Genomic DNA, 18,085 nt, shown 5'->3' with positions numbered 1-18,085 from the left:
TTTGTGTATGTATGTGTGTATATACATGTACATACATATACATATATGTGTATGTATATATATATATATATATATACATGTCTATACACACACACACACACACCTCATCTTTATCCATTCATCTATCTTTGGACATTTAGGTTGTTTCTCTGTCTTGGTTATTGCAAGTGGTGTGCTGTGTATTATAGATGGTGTGCGTAAATCTTTTTGAGTTACAGTTTTTTCCAGATATATACCTAGGAATGGATTGCTGGATCATATGACAGTTCTGTTTTTTTTGGGGGCGGGGGGAATCTTCATAATGTTTTCCATAAGGGCTGTACCAATTTGCATTTCTATCATCAGTGTGGAGGATTCCCTTATCTCCACATCCCCTTCAGCTTTTGTTATTTGTAGACTTTTTAGTGATGGCAGTTCTGACCAGTATGAAGTGGTACCTCATTGTACCCATTTCATTTGCATTTCTAAATAATTAGCAATGTTGAGATCTTTTCACGTGCCTGTTGTCCGTCTGTATGTCTTTGGAGAAACGTCTGTTTAGGTCTTATGCTCTTTTTTTGATGGATTTTTTGGTTTCTTGGTTGTTATAGTTGTATGAGCTGTTTGTATATTTTGGAAATTAAGCTCTTGTTGGTCGCATCATTTGCAAATATTTTCTTTCAGTCCATAAGTTGTCTTTTTGTTGATGGTTTCCTTTGGTATGCAGAAAGCTTGTAAGTTTGATTAGGTCTCATTTGTTTATTTTTGTTTTTATTTTTATTGCTGTGAGAGACTATGAAAGTCATGTATTTAGCATGTGTTTCTCCTTTTCCATAGGAATGACAGTAAGTGCTAATAAAGATGGCTTGGGGGTGATTGTTCGAAGCATTATTCATGGCGGCGCCATTAGTCGAGATGGTCGGATTGCTGTTGGGGACTGCATCTTGTGCATTAATGAAGAATCTACTATCAGTTTAACCAATGCCCAGGCACGAGCCTTGTTGAGAAGACATTCTCTCATTGGGCCTGACATAAAGTAAGTATCATTTGGACCATAGTTTGGCTTGGGAAATAAAGGAATTTCAATCTGTTAATCAGAATTTTTTTCTCAGTGCATACTTCTTTTTGATATACAAAAATGATCATATATTCAATACTAATCACTGAAGAATTTGACTATTCCTGAAAAGTTATTGATTGCATTGATTGTAAACTTTAGAAAAGTATATCTGCAATCAGTAACATCTTAATACTAACAGTACTGAAATACAGTTGACCCTTGAACAACACAGGTTTGAATTTCTCAGGTCCAAATATGCATAGATTTGTTTCAGTAAATATGCAGTTGGCTCTCTGTGGGTTTTGTATCCTAAGGTGTAGCCAACCTTGGATCCAAATTTCCATCCGAGATTGATTTAATCCATAGATGGAAGACTTGTGGATTCAGAGGGTCAGCTGTACTCTGGCATTTCATATAAAAGGGATTTGAGCATCTGTGGCCTTTGGTATCCAAAGCACCTGGAGCCAATTCCCTACAGGTACCTAGCAACAACAATATTTCAAAACAATGTTGCCTTCCATTATTTAATTTTCCAGTGATTTCTACAAAAATCTTCATACAAGATATGAGATCTCTTTTATTGAGCAGAATGGTCCACACTTAGGAACTTACATAGAAGTTTGGATTGGCCTCAGTATAGCAAATTGCAGTACCTAATGATCTGTATGAATACTCCCAAGTAAGCAAGTTCTTTAGGGGTCAGCCATGGAAAAGGTTGTATAGAAGCAGTCTGACCCATAATTTACCCTTTGTTGAACTACTTTTCAACCCATATAAGAGAATTCACAGAAATGCTGTTATGGTCTGATAGTAGCTCATGCAGGCTAGTGTTGGAAGAAGAATTTAAATGTCTCATCATCCCATAATGTACTAAAAGCATGTCATATATGTGGTTTGTTTTTTAAATCACTAAACATTTCTCGAGCCAGCGTAAAAATCACTACATAACCTTATTGTCACACCTCAAGAATGTAATAGCTTGCCTTTTTCCCCCTCTATCATTAATAATTGAATATTTGCATTTAATGTATAAGGGATAAAGTAGTAAAATAAGAATTCAAAAAAAGATTGTTTACTTTAAATTGATGTGATGAATACTAGTATGGGAGACTTTTTTGTGTTAATATGGTCTTACTGACTGCATTCTGTACTATTATTTTATAAAATACATATTGGTAGAGCTTAGGTAAGAAAGATTGTACCTAAAATGTGTTTTTCATTTTTCCATTGATAAAAAGCAGAAAAATACATGCTGTTTAGTTTAGAGTGGGTTCCGTTGTCTTATAAAAAGGAGATTTTTATTTTTAGGGTGGAATTTCACTAATGGGCTTTCATATTTTTAATGCCTTTTTGGCTTTTATTTTATATTAAACAGATCATCAGGTCATGTGACACTCCCGTGATTATTTTATTAATCATGCAAGTAAGAGTGAAGATAATTAAAAATTTCAGTGCCCCTACAGTAAATGAAAGAGAAATGTTAGGTGCTTTCCTCACCACTTACAGGCTAGTGTCCATTCCTTTTCCTTCAAAGATGAATGATAAGGATCTACACGCAGACTCTTTATTTTAGAGGTAATCTAAACAGATGACCTCATGACTGATCATTTGATTTATTGTGTGATAATGCATGTCTTATGTCATGAACCCTAATGCAAGTCTCCTGTCCATTTTTTGGCACTCTTGAGTGCTAGAATTGGTACTTGGTTTTAACTTTACCTCTCAGTTGTAAATGTACCGCAGAACTTAAAAACTGGCCAGAAAATAAGACCACTGTGACAATGATTTAGCTTAAATCTTGTACCTAGTCACCTCTAGAAGAGCTGAAAAGCTATCCAGTACATTTTCAGGCTACAATCTTTTTCTCTTGTACTGTTTTGTTTTGATTTGTTTTGTTGTTTTTTTTCCATCCTCTGGTGTAGCACCAGAATTCACCCATTTATGCCCTCAGCAGGTTTATTACGACTGTAAAGGGTATCTAGAAATCCATAAATATCGAGATTCAGAAATAATTGCTTTAAGATCCCAGGAAGCAAAATGTAATGTAGTATCTTATATTTGAAAGAAAAATAAGAAAAATCCTACAGCCTTCTCTCCTCTGGAAATCAGTCTATCAATCAGTCTTTCTTAGAAGTTCACACGGGTGCATACACACACACACACTCACACACACACTCACAAACACACCCACAAATCACTTTGATTTCTTCTCAGGTATACTATTAAAGCTGTGATTTACATGGCTATAGTTTTGACTCATTGGGCAAATGATAAAAAGAAATGAGAATAATAGAATCCTTTTTCAAGTAAATGTGTCAGATGATAAAACAGATAGTCATTTAGATTGACCAGGGCTGAGCAGCATGTTCCATACATTTTGCATGAAGTGGTTTTGGCCCTTTCTTCTCCCTTTCACTTGCTTTCACAAACAAAAGGTTTAAAATTACTTTGAAAACTGTGTGGGTGATTTCTCCCAAACCCACAGTCTAATCCTTTCATTACTGTGAATGAAACCATGACTTTAAGTGCCAGTCAAGTGTTCAAGTCATTGCCTTGATCTAGGCTCCATCCATGCCTCTTTTTGTTTTCTCATGAGGAAGCTAGCTTAATCTTGGTTAGTGGTAGGGAAATGTATTGTAGGTACTTAATAAAAAAGTACTTTAATTGTTTCAATTGCATAACCGATTGGTTTTAGTAAAGCATTGCTTATTGAGACAATGAACTGGCTTTCTTTTTTGCCGTTTAATAGCGATGGCTAGGAACTGAACGTGTGTGCCTTCGTGCATGCCTGGGTAGATAATTTGTGTTTCAAGAGTTCAGAAACAGCCAGTTGAAGTTCCAGGTTTCATTATTTTCTATGGAAAACCAGATGTGAAGCCTCACCAGAATGCATTCTGTCTCACTTCACACTCCACCTTGCCAGGGGCGCTTATATTTCTGTAATAATAGCCAGGGTTCTGTGCTTCACGGCAGCTGCTTGTAACATCTGCCAGATAATTACCAAGCTGAATCTGAATTCACCTGCCTTAACCTAAAGTGTGGGATGAATTCCTGATCAAGGAATAAAAGATTGATTGCAGTTACATTTTTCTGTGCTTGTTAATAATTACTGCTATAGACACCAGTCAAGAGCAGATGCTTTTCTGGGGGAGGTGTAGATAGGAGGGCTGTGGAAAGGGGAAAAAACAACCAGGAGCACCCACTTTTAACTACATATGTATGCATCGCACATTCAGCACAAGACACTGACATTTGTTAACACCATTGTAAAAAGATGCCGCGGCGTATGCTTCACATTCTAGATTCTCCGCAGCACCTGCTGACGATTGAGCCCCCTTTTATGTGTGAGTATCGGTGATTCAAAAGCTCATTATGGCTGTGTGTTACAACTTGTCTGTGAAAACCACTTCGTGCTTTTGTAACATCCCTATGTGGGGCTAGATCGAGAGAGAGATTCAGTGTATATACATTTTCCTTTTTTTTTCTTCTTTATATAAGAGCGTATTTCCAACAGAGCTATGAGATGGTTACATTTTCACATTGCACTGGTGTTTGTGAACTCATTTGAAAATCATGTTTTCCTACTACTGAAGCTTTCTAGCTCTTTTGTCAGGGGGCGATCACCTCTGGATTAGTAACTGTCACATTTCAGCATCACTAATGCTGTTCTGTTTTCTTGCACTCCATGTATAACCTAAGGTTAGTTTTTGCCTTTGAGAATTTTTAACACTACTCTCAGAGAAGCCGTTTTAATGTGTTTATGCAGTTCAGTGTGTGTTTTGGTGTTCTTGGTTGGTGTCTGGAGGTTTTGTATGGCCGTGTGACCAGGCGTGTATTGTAATTTCTGTGCATGGGTTAATGCACTGTGGGATGCTTGTTCCAGTGCCCTTGCTGTCTGTATTGGGCTAAATATGTGAACACTGCTTTCTTTCTCACTGCCCCCTAAAATATCAGGAAAATATTTCTAAAAGTCTCCCTTGGTAGACCTTAACACCTTTGAACAAACACAGAGAAGAATTCATTTTCAGCAGTGTCTCGGATAGACACCTCTTTTCCTTCTCCAACCAAACTAGTATTTAATTAAAAAATTAAATACTTTGAACTGATTATTCTTATTTTTCTTGTGTTCTAGCCTTTTTACCTCACCTAGCTTTTTTTTTCCTTAAGGTTTTATTTATATGAGTTTTAGCTTTACTGAACCTTCAGAAATAATTTTCAGATATAATTCAGAAATAATTTTCTTGAATAGACTTTTCAAATTTATGTTTTATATTTATTTTTCTTTGTGTAAAAGACAGTCTTCTTTCCAAGTATAATGTGTTCTGCATTTTTGACTCATTATTTTTGAAGGGATAAATGCAGATTTGCTCTTCAATATATTTTTGTTACACTGTGGAAGCAATGTTTTTGTAGCTGAATAAGTAAAGTAGGGCCAGAATTAGAATACAGCTCTCACCCACACTAGTCCTAAATCACTGAATTATGTTGTGAAAATGTCACAAAGTGTCATAAGGGTGCTAGCTTCTGCCAGAATGATTGGATGTGGGGGCCAAGCTGGCTGATGGCTCTGTTAGGACACGGTTTTACATGTGTGTTGCGCTTCTTGACTTATAATAGCCTCATCAAAAGTGACATCGTTTTGTGATTGCGGATGTGGAGATCCGTTAGTGGGTGATTTACCGTACCAGAACACTCCAGAGAGGCAACAGAACTCTGTCCTCTGACTCCAAACCTAAGCAACCTCACAGAGTGAATGCCTTTTATGGAATCACCAGTATATATTATATATCCTCCTCACTCAATAAATTATGCCATTAGTATACTTCTATTATTATATTATATTTTTATAATATGAAAGGTAAGCCTTTATCTTTGCCCTCCAGTACTAAGATTTTGATACTTATTATCTTCATGTGTAAGCTATGTTTAGCCAGCATAATAGTCTTCATGATTTTTGTGTTGCACATTTTTGATACATGCTTTTGTTTCTTTCCACAAATATCCTGAAATGACTTGAAGTCCTTTCTTTCACTTGCCATACCATGTATTAGTTTGAGGATCCGGAACAGACTGTTTCAACAGGTGTATCAATTGTGTAGCCTCTTAGGACAGCAGTAAACTTGAATTTTCAGATGTCGTTTCTAAGCATTATAACTATAGTCAGCAACTTGCTCAGTGCCTTCCATGTTATAGGCATTCAGCCAGCCGGCACTTGTTGAATTAGTATGTGACCATTCAAGTGTCAGGCTTTTTCTCTAAAACCAAAATGAACATAGACATTGCTACATATTAGTAAGAGAATCTTTCTATGCACTGATAATGGTTTAACTCAAACTGAAGAGTTAATACTTTAATAAAGCTAGGATATGATTACTGATAGTACTTGTAATGTCCACAATTACTTGTGTTTTATGGGAGAATGTTATTTTGAATGCCCAGTGTTTTAGTAGAGTTTACCCTGTTTGTTTCTGCTAAGGCACCCAAAAATCTTTGGAGAAAATAAATGTTATTACTGAAAATTACTTATCTAAGGATTTCTAGATCTCTTTAATGTAAAAAAAAAAAAATTTGCTGTTAGTCTTCTCATTTGGAAATATATATTATGCTGTTTTCCTCCCCGATATGATTATTGGTAAACAGATAATTATCATCAGCCTTTAAATTTTTAATTTCTGTTGATTTTTTTTATTTGATTGTTTTGAAGTTTAGAGTCTCTACTGAGTAAGCTGATTTAAATGAGCTGTGTGAAAAAGTAGAGATGAGGGGACAAAATAAGTTTATTTCATATTTTGGAAGATTCTCCCAACAGGCAGAGCTTTGCTTTCATGGACTGTGTTTTGTTCCAGAATTACTTATGTACCTGCAGAATATTTGGAAGAGTTCAAAATAAGCTTGGGGCAGCAATCTGGAGGAATAATGGCACTGGATATTTTTGCTTCCTACACTGGCAGGTAAGTCTGCTATGTGAATGATCCATACAGCAAGTTATAAAGAAGAGTTTTGAATCCAGTGTCAGGGAGACCTCGCGATGAAAAAGTCTGAATTCTTTTTCTCTCTTTCAAGATAAAAAAAAAAAATCACCCCCATTTCCCATATTACTGGGCTTCCCTAGTGGCTCCGTGGTAAAGAATCCACCTACCAAGCAGGAGATGCAAGTTCGATCCCTGGGTTGGAAAGATCCCCTGGAGAAGGAAATGGCAACCTGCTCCAGTGTTCTTGCCTGGGAAGGCCCATGGGCAGAGGAACCTGGCGGGCAACAGTCCATGGGGTCACAAAAGAGCTGGATGTGCCTTAGCAACCAAACAACAGCAACCCATCGTACTTAAGAGTGATCACATATTGTGGGAAATTTGGGGAAAATATGAAAAATCAAAGCAAGAAATTAAAATGTCTTCAGTTGTATCAGTCCATATACCACTGTCAGCTTACTGAGTTTTGGGGAATTTACCTCAGATATGACTATGGTTTCACTCACTCCCTGGAACCTACAATTTGTATGGCATTGTATCACTTTTCTCTGTCATAAACATTTTCAAACTATTTACTACTCATTAACATACATACAGATTCACAAACATTTTTTTTTGACCATTCTTTTTTTTTTTTTTTTTTTTTAGTTGGAGGCTAATTACTTTACAAACATTTTAATGGTTATATTTCTACTCTTTTGGAGTATGCTGAGCTGAACGTCTTTGTGTATGTACAGGTTAGGTAAGAGAATGTTTGGCTTTTTAAAGCCTCTTTATACACAGTGTATTGAGGACCTTTGAATAATACAGGAAATATCGTTTTTTCCTCCCTTAGGAAAGAGAAAAACTAGATTTTGATGTTGCTGCTGAGTTTAGCACAAGGAGAGAAATAATGTCAAATTGCTTTTCTGGAAAGAATACACTATACATTTTCAGCTGTGGGCCTGTTTCTTCCCAGTTACATTAGCAGCTGAGTAGCAGATTTCTCCTTAAGCATGCTGTAAAGAAGAAATAGCTTTGCAAACATTCTGAGGTCTGTTCACAAAAGTTCTAACAACCCATAACACTCTGGTGTCCAGTGACTCTGCCGGGATTATAACATCACATCACTCTTCCCTCTGCAAATTGTATGTGGCTACAGCTATGCAGACAGTGTTAAAGAAGGAAACGTTTGTTATGTGTCTAATAAAGGGAAGGAATGTCATGGCCCAAAGGGCCCCTTGAATTTTATGGGAAAAAGAGTATTCATTCCACCCTTTGCAAAGCTCAGCCATGCTTCTCTCTAGAATTTCCATCTTAGGGCTAATGACATGAATTGATTACAGCTACCTGGTACTTCCTATTAAAAAGCTAGATGCAGTAATTCCAGTGTCCCTCTGAAATACCATTTCACATGGCTTAATTAGAGAATATGACAAGATAACATGATATTCTTATGAAATTCTGAGGCCTTAAAAGCACTCACAATGTTAATATTAAAACAAAAAAGCGACTTTCAGCATGTTGGTTCTCTCCTAGCACATAAAGGAAAAGGGCCTGAGCTGTCAATGCTGTGAATTACTGTTTCCCTGCAAAAAAGTGTATTTTCTGTTCATATAAGGATGCTCAAAACAAAAACTGTCTGCATCCTGTCTTCCTCCCTTAGGAAAGGCAGAAACTAGATTTTGATGCTGCTGCTGAGTTCAGAACAGGGAGAGAAATATTGTCAAATTGCTATCCTGAAAGGAATGCACAATACATTTTCAGCTGTGGGCCTGTATTTTTTTCAGTTATATTAACAACTGAGTAACAGATTTCTCTTTAAGCATGCAGGAGGAATCAGCACCAGAGAGATTAAGTTACTTACTCAAGTTTCATAACTAGTGGGTGGAAGAATCAAGGTTAAATGCACATGGTCGGGCTCCACGTTGTTAATCGTTGGATCCAAAAAAAGAATTGTGCTAGCCCTGTATAAAAATATGGGGCAGTGTAGCATGGAGTTTAAGAGCTCAGGTTTTAGAGTAAACTGGCCCAGTTCAAGTCTCATCTCTGTTCCTTTACTGTGTGACTTTGTGCCAGTTTCTGGCATCTTAATGCACATATTAAGAGTGTTACTTGTTATAGTTGACAGAAACTTACTTGATATTCAACAATCAAACATGAGTGCCGAGAAGTCTAATTGATTCTTGGCTGAGTCAGTGTGGGGACACAGAACAGGTTCATTCTGCTGAGGCGCACACAGCTTGAGTCCTGTAAACCCCGCCTGAAGATGGATAAAGAATAATCAGCACATTTATAGGAACGTATCTGGGTTAGTGAAATGGTTCAAGATTGGACAGTCATCTGAAGAGAATGGGGCTTTTTGTATGAGAAGACTCCAGGTATTTGTCATCTTATAGCTCACAAGCCAGGAGCTTATGATGCGATCTGTGTGACTGCATCTGAGCAGCTCCCCCTGCCTGGGCTTTAGGGTAATAACCGGATATTTTAGAGAAGGACCTTTTCTTTCTTCCCATTCCTCTCTGTATTCTGTACCCTCTTTTTCTGTCATATTCTCCCCAGTGGTATTTCCAGAGGGTTGGGCTCTGCTTCCCCCCACTGTCTTGCACCTTGCAGATTGAGATCCACTCAGACTATTTCATTCTCAATCAGCTTCTTAACATCATTTTGAAAATCTTTGGCTCCATTCCTGACAGTCCTGTCCCACAGTCAGGCTTAGTCTCTGCGAGCCCAGCCTCATCCAGAGTCTCCTTCCTCAATTACAGAAGGAGAATTCTGTCACACGACCGGTAGGTAGAAACCACAGGCAGGTGGATTTCCCTCTGACAGATGAAAAGCAAAGATCTAACTTTCAGGTCAAAGAAAGAGTGAGACGTTCTGGGAGAGCCTGGACAGTTGTTTGGCAGAAATGTTGGGAAACGCATTCAAGCACAGATGGATTATTAGATTAGATGACTTCTGATCTCAAGGTCTGAAGATGATATAATTTGACAGAGTTCAGTATTCCTGTTGGGGGAGAATGGATATAACTTGAACATATGCTATCTTCAGATTTTTTTTCAATTTCTGTAAGTATCAGCTGCAAGTATTTATTGAATTAGAGTTTTTAAAGCTTCCTCTATTTTAAGAATAATATATTTCTTTAGAAATCCAATTTTTCTTAACAGCATAAGACCATGCCACAATTGATTTAACCATTCTTTGTTGTCCTGACAATACCATTTATTGATGCAAAGTGTACCTTTGGTAAAAAACCAAATATTTTTGGACAAGATTATTATTTTACAGTTATATTTATAGTCAGTTAAGGGATTGGACACATTTTGTTACATGCTTGGCATTTGGCAAAATCTGAATTCCTGTAGAAATTGACAACTGACCTTGGACTCAAGTGCCTGTAAACTGCTTCCCGTAAGAATACTGTGGCTGGCTCCTTTGGATGGGCAGAATTGGACCATAAGCAGTTTCCATCTGTCTTCAAAAGGTGAAGGGAAAGCATTGGTCCATCCTGAGGAGGTAGAGATACTGCATTCCTGGCATACTTGATGTTCAACTCTGTCAGGCCAGGGATCCAGTGGGACTGTACAAGTTTATAACACACATGGGAAAAATTTAGGAAATAGCTGTTGAATAGTTGTTCTTAAAAATTCTGGCATTTCCCCATTCTTTTCATTCCCTTCCTTCCTTTGTCCATGTTTCATTAGGAAAGAAAAAGACTAGACAAGACTCATTTATAGTGCTGTGTACTCAGTCATTCAGTTGTGTCTGACTCTTTGTGACCCCATGGACAGTCGCCAGCCGGGCTTCTCTGTCCAAGGATTTCGCAGGCAAGAATACTGGAGTGGGTTGCCATTCCCTTCTCCAGGGGATCTTTCCAACTGAGGGATCGAACCCACATCTGTCTTGGCAGGCAGATTCTTTACCAGTGTGCCTCCTGGGAAGTTCAGGTATAGTAGATTGATTCCAGAAAGAGGCTTTCATTTTATGTAATCAGGTTTTATTTTCCCTTTAATGTAAAATATTATATACTTACTAGCCGAGTGTGGTGAAAATATGAAGCAGTTCTGTATTTTTAGCCAAACCAATACTAAAGTACCTAGAAGACAGCCTGTGTGGCTTTACTAGGATTGCGGAGTACTCACTGTCTGACTCTTTACCAGAGACATCCCGGAGCTACCCGAGCGAGAAGAAGGAGAGGGGGAAGAAAGTGACCTTCAAAATGCAGCCTACAGCAACTGGAATCAGCCTCGGCGGTAAGGGCTATTTCTGTCTGCTGCCTACTCAGGGTTTAAAGATAGAGAGGGGTGGTTTCAGTACTAGATTACAGCTTGCTACTGTGACTTTGAGCAGGCTGTTTAATATCACTCACCGTCCATTTCTCTTAGGCCACAGTGGAGAAGATTGTCTGTGTCACACAGGGTTAACACTAATATGTACTTGAGGATTTGGCACATAGTAGGGACTAAATAAAATTGACTAGGGAAAATTATGCATAGGTAGTTGGAATATTTTCTGTAGAGTTTATCTTCGGCGAACCACCAAATGTTAACTTGAAATTTTTCCAGTATTTGTAGAAAGTAGATATTCAAACACATGTATTCAAAATGTGTGTGTGAGCATCTTATCATAGGCTGTGGTTATTCTAATCCATAGTCTTTCTAGAATGAATTTCATTTATAATAGGAATGATGACTTTCCTAAGTCTACTCATATATACCTCTGTATATCACTAAGGTGTATTTTCCCGTTCTGAGTAGAAGATTCAGTTTAGTAGAAATTTACTGAGTTCTGATTATTGACAAGATGAGAGGCAGATAGTTTTGTAAATAACAGGGAAGTATAAGATATAAATCCTGCCTTTAAGGAAGCTACTATGTATTGATTTAGACAAGGTGTAGAGAGACACAAAATAATGAAAGAAAAATGTAAGGTATTTTGCATTAAGGGTAAAATATAATCAGTGGACACTTTCTGTGAACAGATTTAAAGTTGACTGTCAGAGAGGTGCCTTTTACATATTTATTAACTATTTATTCTACAATGAATAAATAAAATTCTCAAGAGAGAAAAATATCTACTCTTCTGATGTGTAATACAGTTTGATGATTTGCCTAGCTCATAAATGAACTTTAGGCTGCATCACCTTTAAACATTTTCTAGGTTGAATCATGTTCAAAGTATAGGAAACCTTTTATGTTGCTTTCATAAGAAACAGCATCTCCAGCCAAATAAAATGACTTTTTGATTTGAATTTTTAAAAAATTATTGAGACTGCTTTAAAAAAATCAAAGTCTTTCTACATTATTGCCCACATTGAGAATAGAAGTGCTAGATTTGTAGCAGAAAAAATATTTTAAGATGTTGTATGTTCAGTCGCTTGGTTGTGTCTAACTCTTTGCATCCCCGTGGACTGTAGCCTGCCAGGCTCCTCTGTCCATGGAATTTTCCAGGCAAGAATACTGGAGTAGGTTGCCATTTCCTACTCCAGTTATAAGATGTTAGGTTTTTTGTTTATTTGAAGATAGAGGCAGAAGTAAGTTAGATGGAATTATAAATATAGATGGAATTATAAATACTAGATGGAAATATATGTATATACACACACACATACAATGGAATATTATTACTCAGTCATAAAATAGTAATATTCTTCCATTGGCAGCATCATGGATAGACCTAGAGGCTATTTTGCAGGGTGAAATAAGTGAGATAGAGAAACCCTGTATTTTGTCACATATATGTGGGCTCTAAAAAATAAACTAATGTATATACAAGACAGAGACAGACTCACAGATATAGAAAACGAATTAGTGGTTACCAAAGAGGAGAGAAAAGGCAGGAGAGACAAATTAGGGATGAGAGATTAAGAGATATAAACTACTATGTGTAAAATAATAAGTAACACAGACATACTGTATAGCACAGGGAATTATGGCCATAATCTTGTAATAATATCTAATGGAGTTAATCTGTAAAAATACTGAATCACTGTACTGTGTCACTATACTTCACTTAAATAAAACATTTTTGAAAGAGTAATTACATTTTTAATTTAAAAATTAAAAAAGTACTTTAACATTTGGTAGAGAATTTAATACCATAATGCACTTAAAGTCCTTAGTACAACGCTTGGTACACAGTGAAGACTCAGTCAGCGGTTGGTCTCAGCAGTCATCAGCGTCTTCTTCATTATTATTCATACCAGAGCAGGTGAAAAATGTTGAGCACAGGAATCATGAAATTTTCTTATGAAGAGAAATTAGGTACAACTTCTGGACCAGAAGATTTTTATACTTTTATTCTCAATTTTAACCTTCACATCACGCTAAGTGATGTCTCTAATGGTGGTAACTAGTTTACTGAGAGAGTATGTCTACAGATTCTGTAAATCTTAAAGAAGATAATCTGCTCTCACTAACCATATGGACTCCCTCAAATTTTTTTTAGGGGAGTAGTTCATAGAAGTTCATGAGGAAGCTTACCAAAACAATTAGAGCTTTTAGTAAATAAGGAGCAAGGGTCATGAATATGCTTTGCAGCATTAGAAACCTGCTGGACATTCTTTCATGCAGTCAAGAAAAATTTGTAAATAACCTGTGTTACACTTTTATTTTGCATGTGATTTTCATGTGCAGGATTATATCATACTGTATGTATCACTTTCCAGCTTGCTTACTCTTAAATGAATGTCTCTGTACACTATCGTGTGGATACAAACATATCTAATTCATTCAGTTTACTTGTGGCAGTGCCTTTCAGTATATGAATATAGCTCAGTTTATTGTCAGATTGATATTTGAATAGTTAACAGTTAATTATTATAATAATCCTGTGCAGTCTAAGTTTATTTTCTTACACATTTGGAGAATTTGTCTAGATATGTATTCCAAAGGGAAATTGCTGACTTGTAGATTTAATTCTGTTATTTACTAGAAGTTGTCAAATTGCTTTTTAAGGTGGCTGTACCAATTTTTACTTTTATTTCCAACATATGAGAGCTCCCCCTCCCCATATCTTTGTTACCACATCATATGATCACCTTTAAAAATGCTTTTATCAACCCAGTGGGTAGAATATGGTACATTGAGCCCAGTTACTCTTAGCAAACAATGTGTAAGCATGACAGATTGAGGTGCTGGTATACAGGTTTGTTCATTTGTCGTATGAGTTGAGTATTATACCTTGTTGACATTACGTCAGTAATCATAGTTATCATCATCATCATAAGAGTAATCAGATTTATTGATTGCTTTACTAAGTTGTAAAACTCTGTTTTGCCCATGACATACATTCATGTATTTAATCCTCACAGCAACTCTCTGATGTTGGGGCTCTTGTTTGATCCATTTTCCAGCTGAGGAAAGGAAAAGAGAGACTAAGGGAGTAAAAGAGGGTCACTCCGTTGTTAAGTAGCAGAAGGGCAGGAATTGAGCCCAGAAACTCTTGGTTCAGAGTTCAGGCAACCTGGCCTAAGAGCTCTATTTTACCTTGATTTTATTCATTTCACTTTGTGAGAATCTGTGTTCTCCAGAAAGGCTAATATTTTCTGTAAAACCAGCTCTGCACATGTTCTGTACAATTTTTCTTTTATGGGTTTCTTATTTTCTTTGGCAACCCACTCCAGTACTCTTGCCTGGAGAATCCCGTGGAGGGAGGAACCTGGTAAGCTACAGTCCATGGGGTCGCAGAGAGTCAGACACGACTGAGCGACTTCACTTTCTTTCTTTTTTCTTGCTATTTTCTTCTTAACGTGGAATGTTGATCGTGTTCTGCTTCATGAATCCTGGGTTGGTTCCTCAGTGCTGGGGTCATTTTGGCAGCTCTGTTTTTGGTTATCTGCTCTGATGTTTTGAAGACTTACAGCATTTCCTCTTAAGACTGGATCTAATACCACTTTGCTGTCTATGCTGCATCCTGAGGAGGCACGGGGTACTGGTATCCAAAGGCTGGTTAACCTCTGTGCCTCTTCCTTTTGTAAAACACAGTGACAAGAGCATCCACCTCACAGGAGTGACTTGAAAATAAAATCAAAGTATATGGAACTTACTTGGAGAATAGGGCTGAGTACATAAGCCCTTGATGAGTTTTTGCTGCTACTGCCATTATTAGTGTTCAGAGAATCATGAGAACCATTCTCCAACATATATCAACTACTAAGAATGTATGAGTCATTTTCTTTCATGCTTTTATTTTTTTCATTTTTAAAAGAAGAGGGAATGAGTCCCACCTATATATTCTGGATTCTTAAGTATTAAAGACAGTGGCTGACTCTACTGACTTTACTACTTTGCCGTTTTACCTTAGAAATCGGAAGAAATTGGTTCTTGTCTTTCACAGAATTCCTAGAATGAAAGAAAGTGATGAAAAGAATTTTAACTAGCTTTTCTCACAGATTTGCTAAGATGAAGAATCATAGTGAGATCCCTTTAAACTAAACCACAGACCTCTAGGTCTTAGATTTCTAATAAAGGAAAAAAGTGCTGACCAGAGCAAAGAAGTATTTCCTCACCTGCCTCCTGTGACCAGTTGTCCCTCCTCTCACTTCACTGTGGTGCTTTTTTACCCCAGTTTTTTCTTACCAGGACCTCCCTCAGCACCCGGGAGTCTTACCTCCAGCCTTTCGTTTCCTTTGGGAGCACGTCAAGGTTGAGGGTACGCGGGACCATGCTTTCTTCTCCTGTCTGATGTCCAGCATCGCCTCCCTTCCTGCAACTTAGAGTAGAATGCAGAGTCTCATTACCTGTCTTCGAACTTTCTACTTGGTATCCCTGTTTGCTTCCAGTCATCTGAGCCCCTACATCTTGGCCAAACACCTCACTGCTAATCACCTTATTCTTGTATCCCGGCCTCTTTATAAGACATGTGCTTTCAGTTCATCCATGGTTCTGACCGCTCTCTACAGGTATTAGATATGAGTTCATGTGCTTATTATGTGGGTGGAGGAAGTACATTTAGGGCAGAGGCAGTAGCAAGCGCCAAGGCCCCAGGGTGGGAGATGAAGCTCAGCAACCGCAAGAGGGTGTGGTAGCCGGAGGGGAAAGAGGAGAGTGGAGAGCTGAGGAGGATGTGATGGAGATGGCGACGGGCTCGGATCACGGAGGACTGTGTTAGCAACCACTCTTCATGCCCCGACTGTTCGTTTCTAGGTCTGTGTTGGCAAGGCAGACTGTTGCAGAGGTAAGCTTCTCAATCAGTATATACAGGAATGTTCACTCTCTTAACTGGGTTGCTAAGCTTAGAAGCTACCATCTGTTTGAGAGTAGCTGAATTTTTTAATGTCTGCAGTATTAGAGCCCCTGGAAAGTGGTCCTTTTATATTCATTTGTGCCACAGCCTGGAGTATGAGCCTAATATTAACTTGTAACAAATCAGTTTCAGAAATATATTATTAATAGTATTTATCAGACCCTGTAAAACACTTAATTGGAAAAGTAATTTATAGTGATTTTGTCTTACTATTGGTAAAACCTTAACAAATTGAGCAAATGATATTTACAAAACTTACATCTTATTCCTTTAAATTTTTAAAAATGTTTTTAGTATTATTATTGTTTTTAACCATTTGAACCACTTTTAATCTTGTAGGTTAGTGGCATAAAGTGTGTTCATGTTGCTTTGTAACCATCACCTCCATCCACCTCTGGAACTTTTTTGATCTTGAGAAACTGACACTCTCTACCCACTAAATAGTAACCTCTTATTTCCTCCTCCCTGCATCATCTAGCAACCACTGTTCTCCATTAGTCTCTGTGAATTTGACTATTCTAGGTACATTGTATAAGTGGAATCATATAGGATTTGTCCTTTATTTCATTAAGCATAGTGTTCTCAAAGATGATCTATGTCTTAGCATGTATCAGAATTTCCTTCCTTTTTAAGGCTGAATATTATTCCTTAGTATTTATATGCCTTTTGTTGATTCATTCATCTATTCATTGGCACTTGGGTTGCTTCTACCTTTTGGATTGTGAATAATATTTTATTATTATGAATATTTCTGTGAACATACTATACATGTATGTCTTCAAGACCTTGCTTTGAAGTCTTTTGGGTATGTACCCAGGAGTGGAATTGCCAGATCATATGTTAATTCTGTTTTTATTTTGAGGAATTTCTATACTCTTTTTCCATAGCAACTGTAACATTTCACATGGGTACGAACAGCGCACAATGCTCCTAATTTCTCCATAATTTGTACAATTTCTCCCTGCCCAACTTCTTTTCTTTTTTTTTTTTTTTTTTTTGCATTAGCCACCTTACTGAGTGTGAGGGGGTATTTCTTAGTAGTTTTTTGTTGTTGCCCTGGGTCTTCATTGCTGCGCATGGGCTTTGTCTCGTTGCAGCAGGTGGGGGCTGCTCGCCAGATGCGGTGTGTGGGCTTCTCCTTGCAGTGGCTTCTGTTGTTGCAGAGCATGGACTAGAGGTGCACGGGCTTCAGTAGTGGCAGCACGTGGGCTCAGAGCAGTGTTGATTCACCTAATGGTTAGTGATACTGAGCATCTTCTTATGTGCTTATAGTCTTTCGTCCCCAGGGAAATATCTAGTCAAGTTCTTTGCCCAATTTTGATTGTTTTCTTTTGTTGTTATCATTGAGTTTTAGGGGTTCTATGTATATTCTGGATGTTCATCCCTTATCAGATTTGTGGTTTGCAAATATTTTCCCTTTCTTTGGGTTGCTATTTTACTCATTTGATAGTACTTTTCGATGAAAAAAAGCTTTTACTTTTGCTGACGCCCAATTTGTCCATTTTTAATTTGCTGCCTGTGCTTTTGGTGTTATAGCCAAGAAATCATTGCCAAACCCAACTTTACGAGGCTTTCTCCTTGTACTTTCTTATGAGACTTTAAAATTTTCTTTATTTTTTATAGGGTTGAACTTTGGCGAGAACCAAGCAAATCCTTGGGCATCAGCATTGTTGGTGGACGAGGGATGGGGAGTCGTCTAAGCAATGGTGAAGTGATGAGGGGCATTTTCATCAAACATGTTCTTGAAGATAGTCCAGCTGGCAAAAATGGAACCCTGAAACCTGGAGATAGAATAGTAGAGGTACCCTCCACTTAGCTTTCTGTGCTAAAATTACTCACCTGGGCCATCCTC

At 37.6% G+C, this 18,085-nt stretch overlaps 1 protein-coding gene across 9 annotated transcripts in view; it reads left to right on the top strand.

The window, feature by feature from the left end:
- Positions 1 to 18,085, top strand: part of MPDZ (multiple PDZ domain crumbs cell polarity complex component) — a 160,749-nt gene that overhangs the window by 100,075 nt on the left and 42,589 nt on the right. For all 9 annotated transcript variants that reach the window (XM_070480511.1, XM_070480517.1, XM_070480514.1 and 6 more), the window contains 4 exons: positions 817 to 1,015; positions 6,886 to 6,990; positions 11,148 to 11,240; positions 17,857 to 18,034. In XM_070480511.1, coding sequence (XP_070336612.1) covers positions 817 to 1,015; positions 6,886 to 6,990; positions 11,148 to 11,240; positions 17,857 to 18,034 — 575 coding nt within the window. The remainder of the gene's footprint in view (positions 1 to 816; positions 1,016 to 6,885; positions 6,991 to 11,147; positions 11,241 to 17,856; positions 18,035 to 18,085) is intronic.

The sequence above is a fragment of the Odocoileus virginianus genome, chromosome 18 (assembly GCF_023699985.2).
Source record: "Odocoileus virginianus isolate 20LAN1187 ecotype Illinois chromosome 18, Ovbor_1.2, whole genome shotgun sequence".
Classification (NCBI taxonomy): Eukaryota; Metazoa; Chordata; class Mammalia; order Artiodactyla; family Cervidae; genus Odocoileus; species Odocoileus virginianus.
The sequence above is the reverse complement of the archived record's forward strand: the minus strand, read 5'-3'. Positions and strand labels throughout refer to the sequence as shown.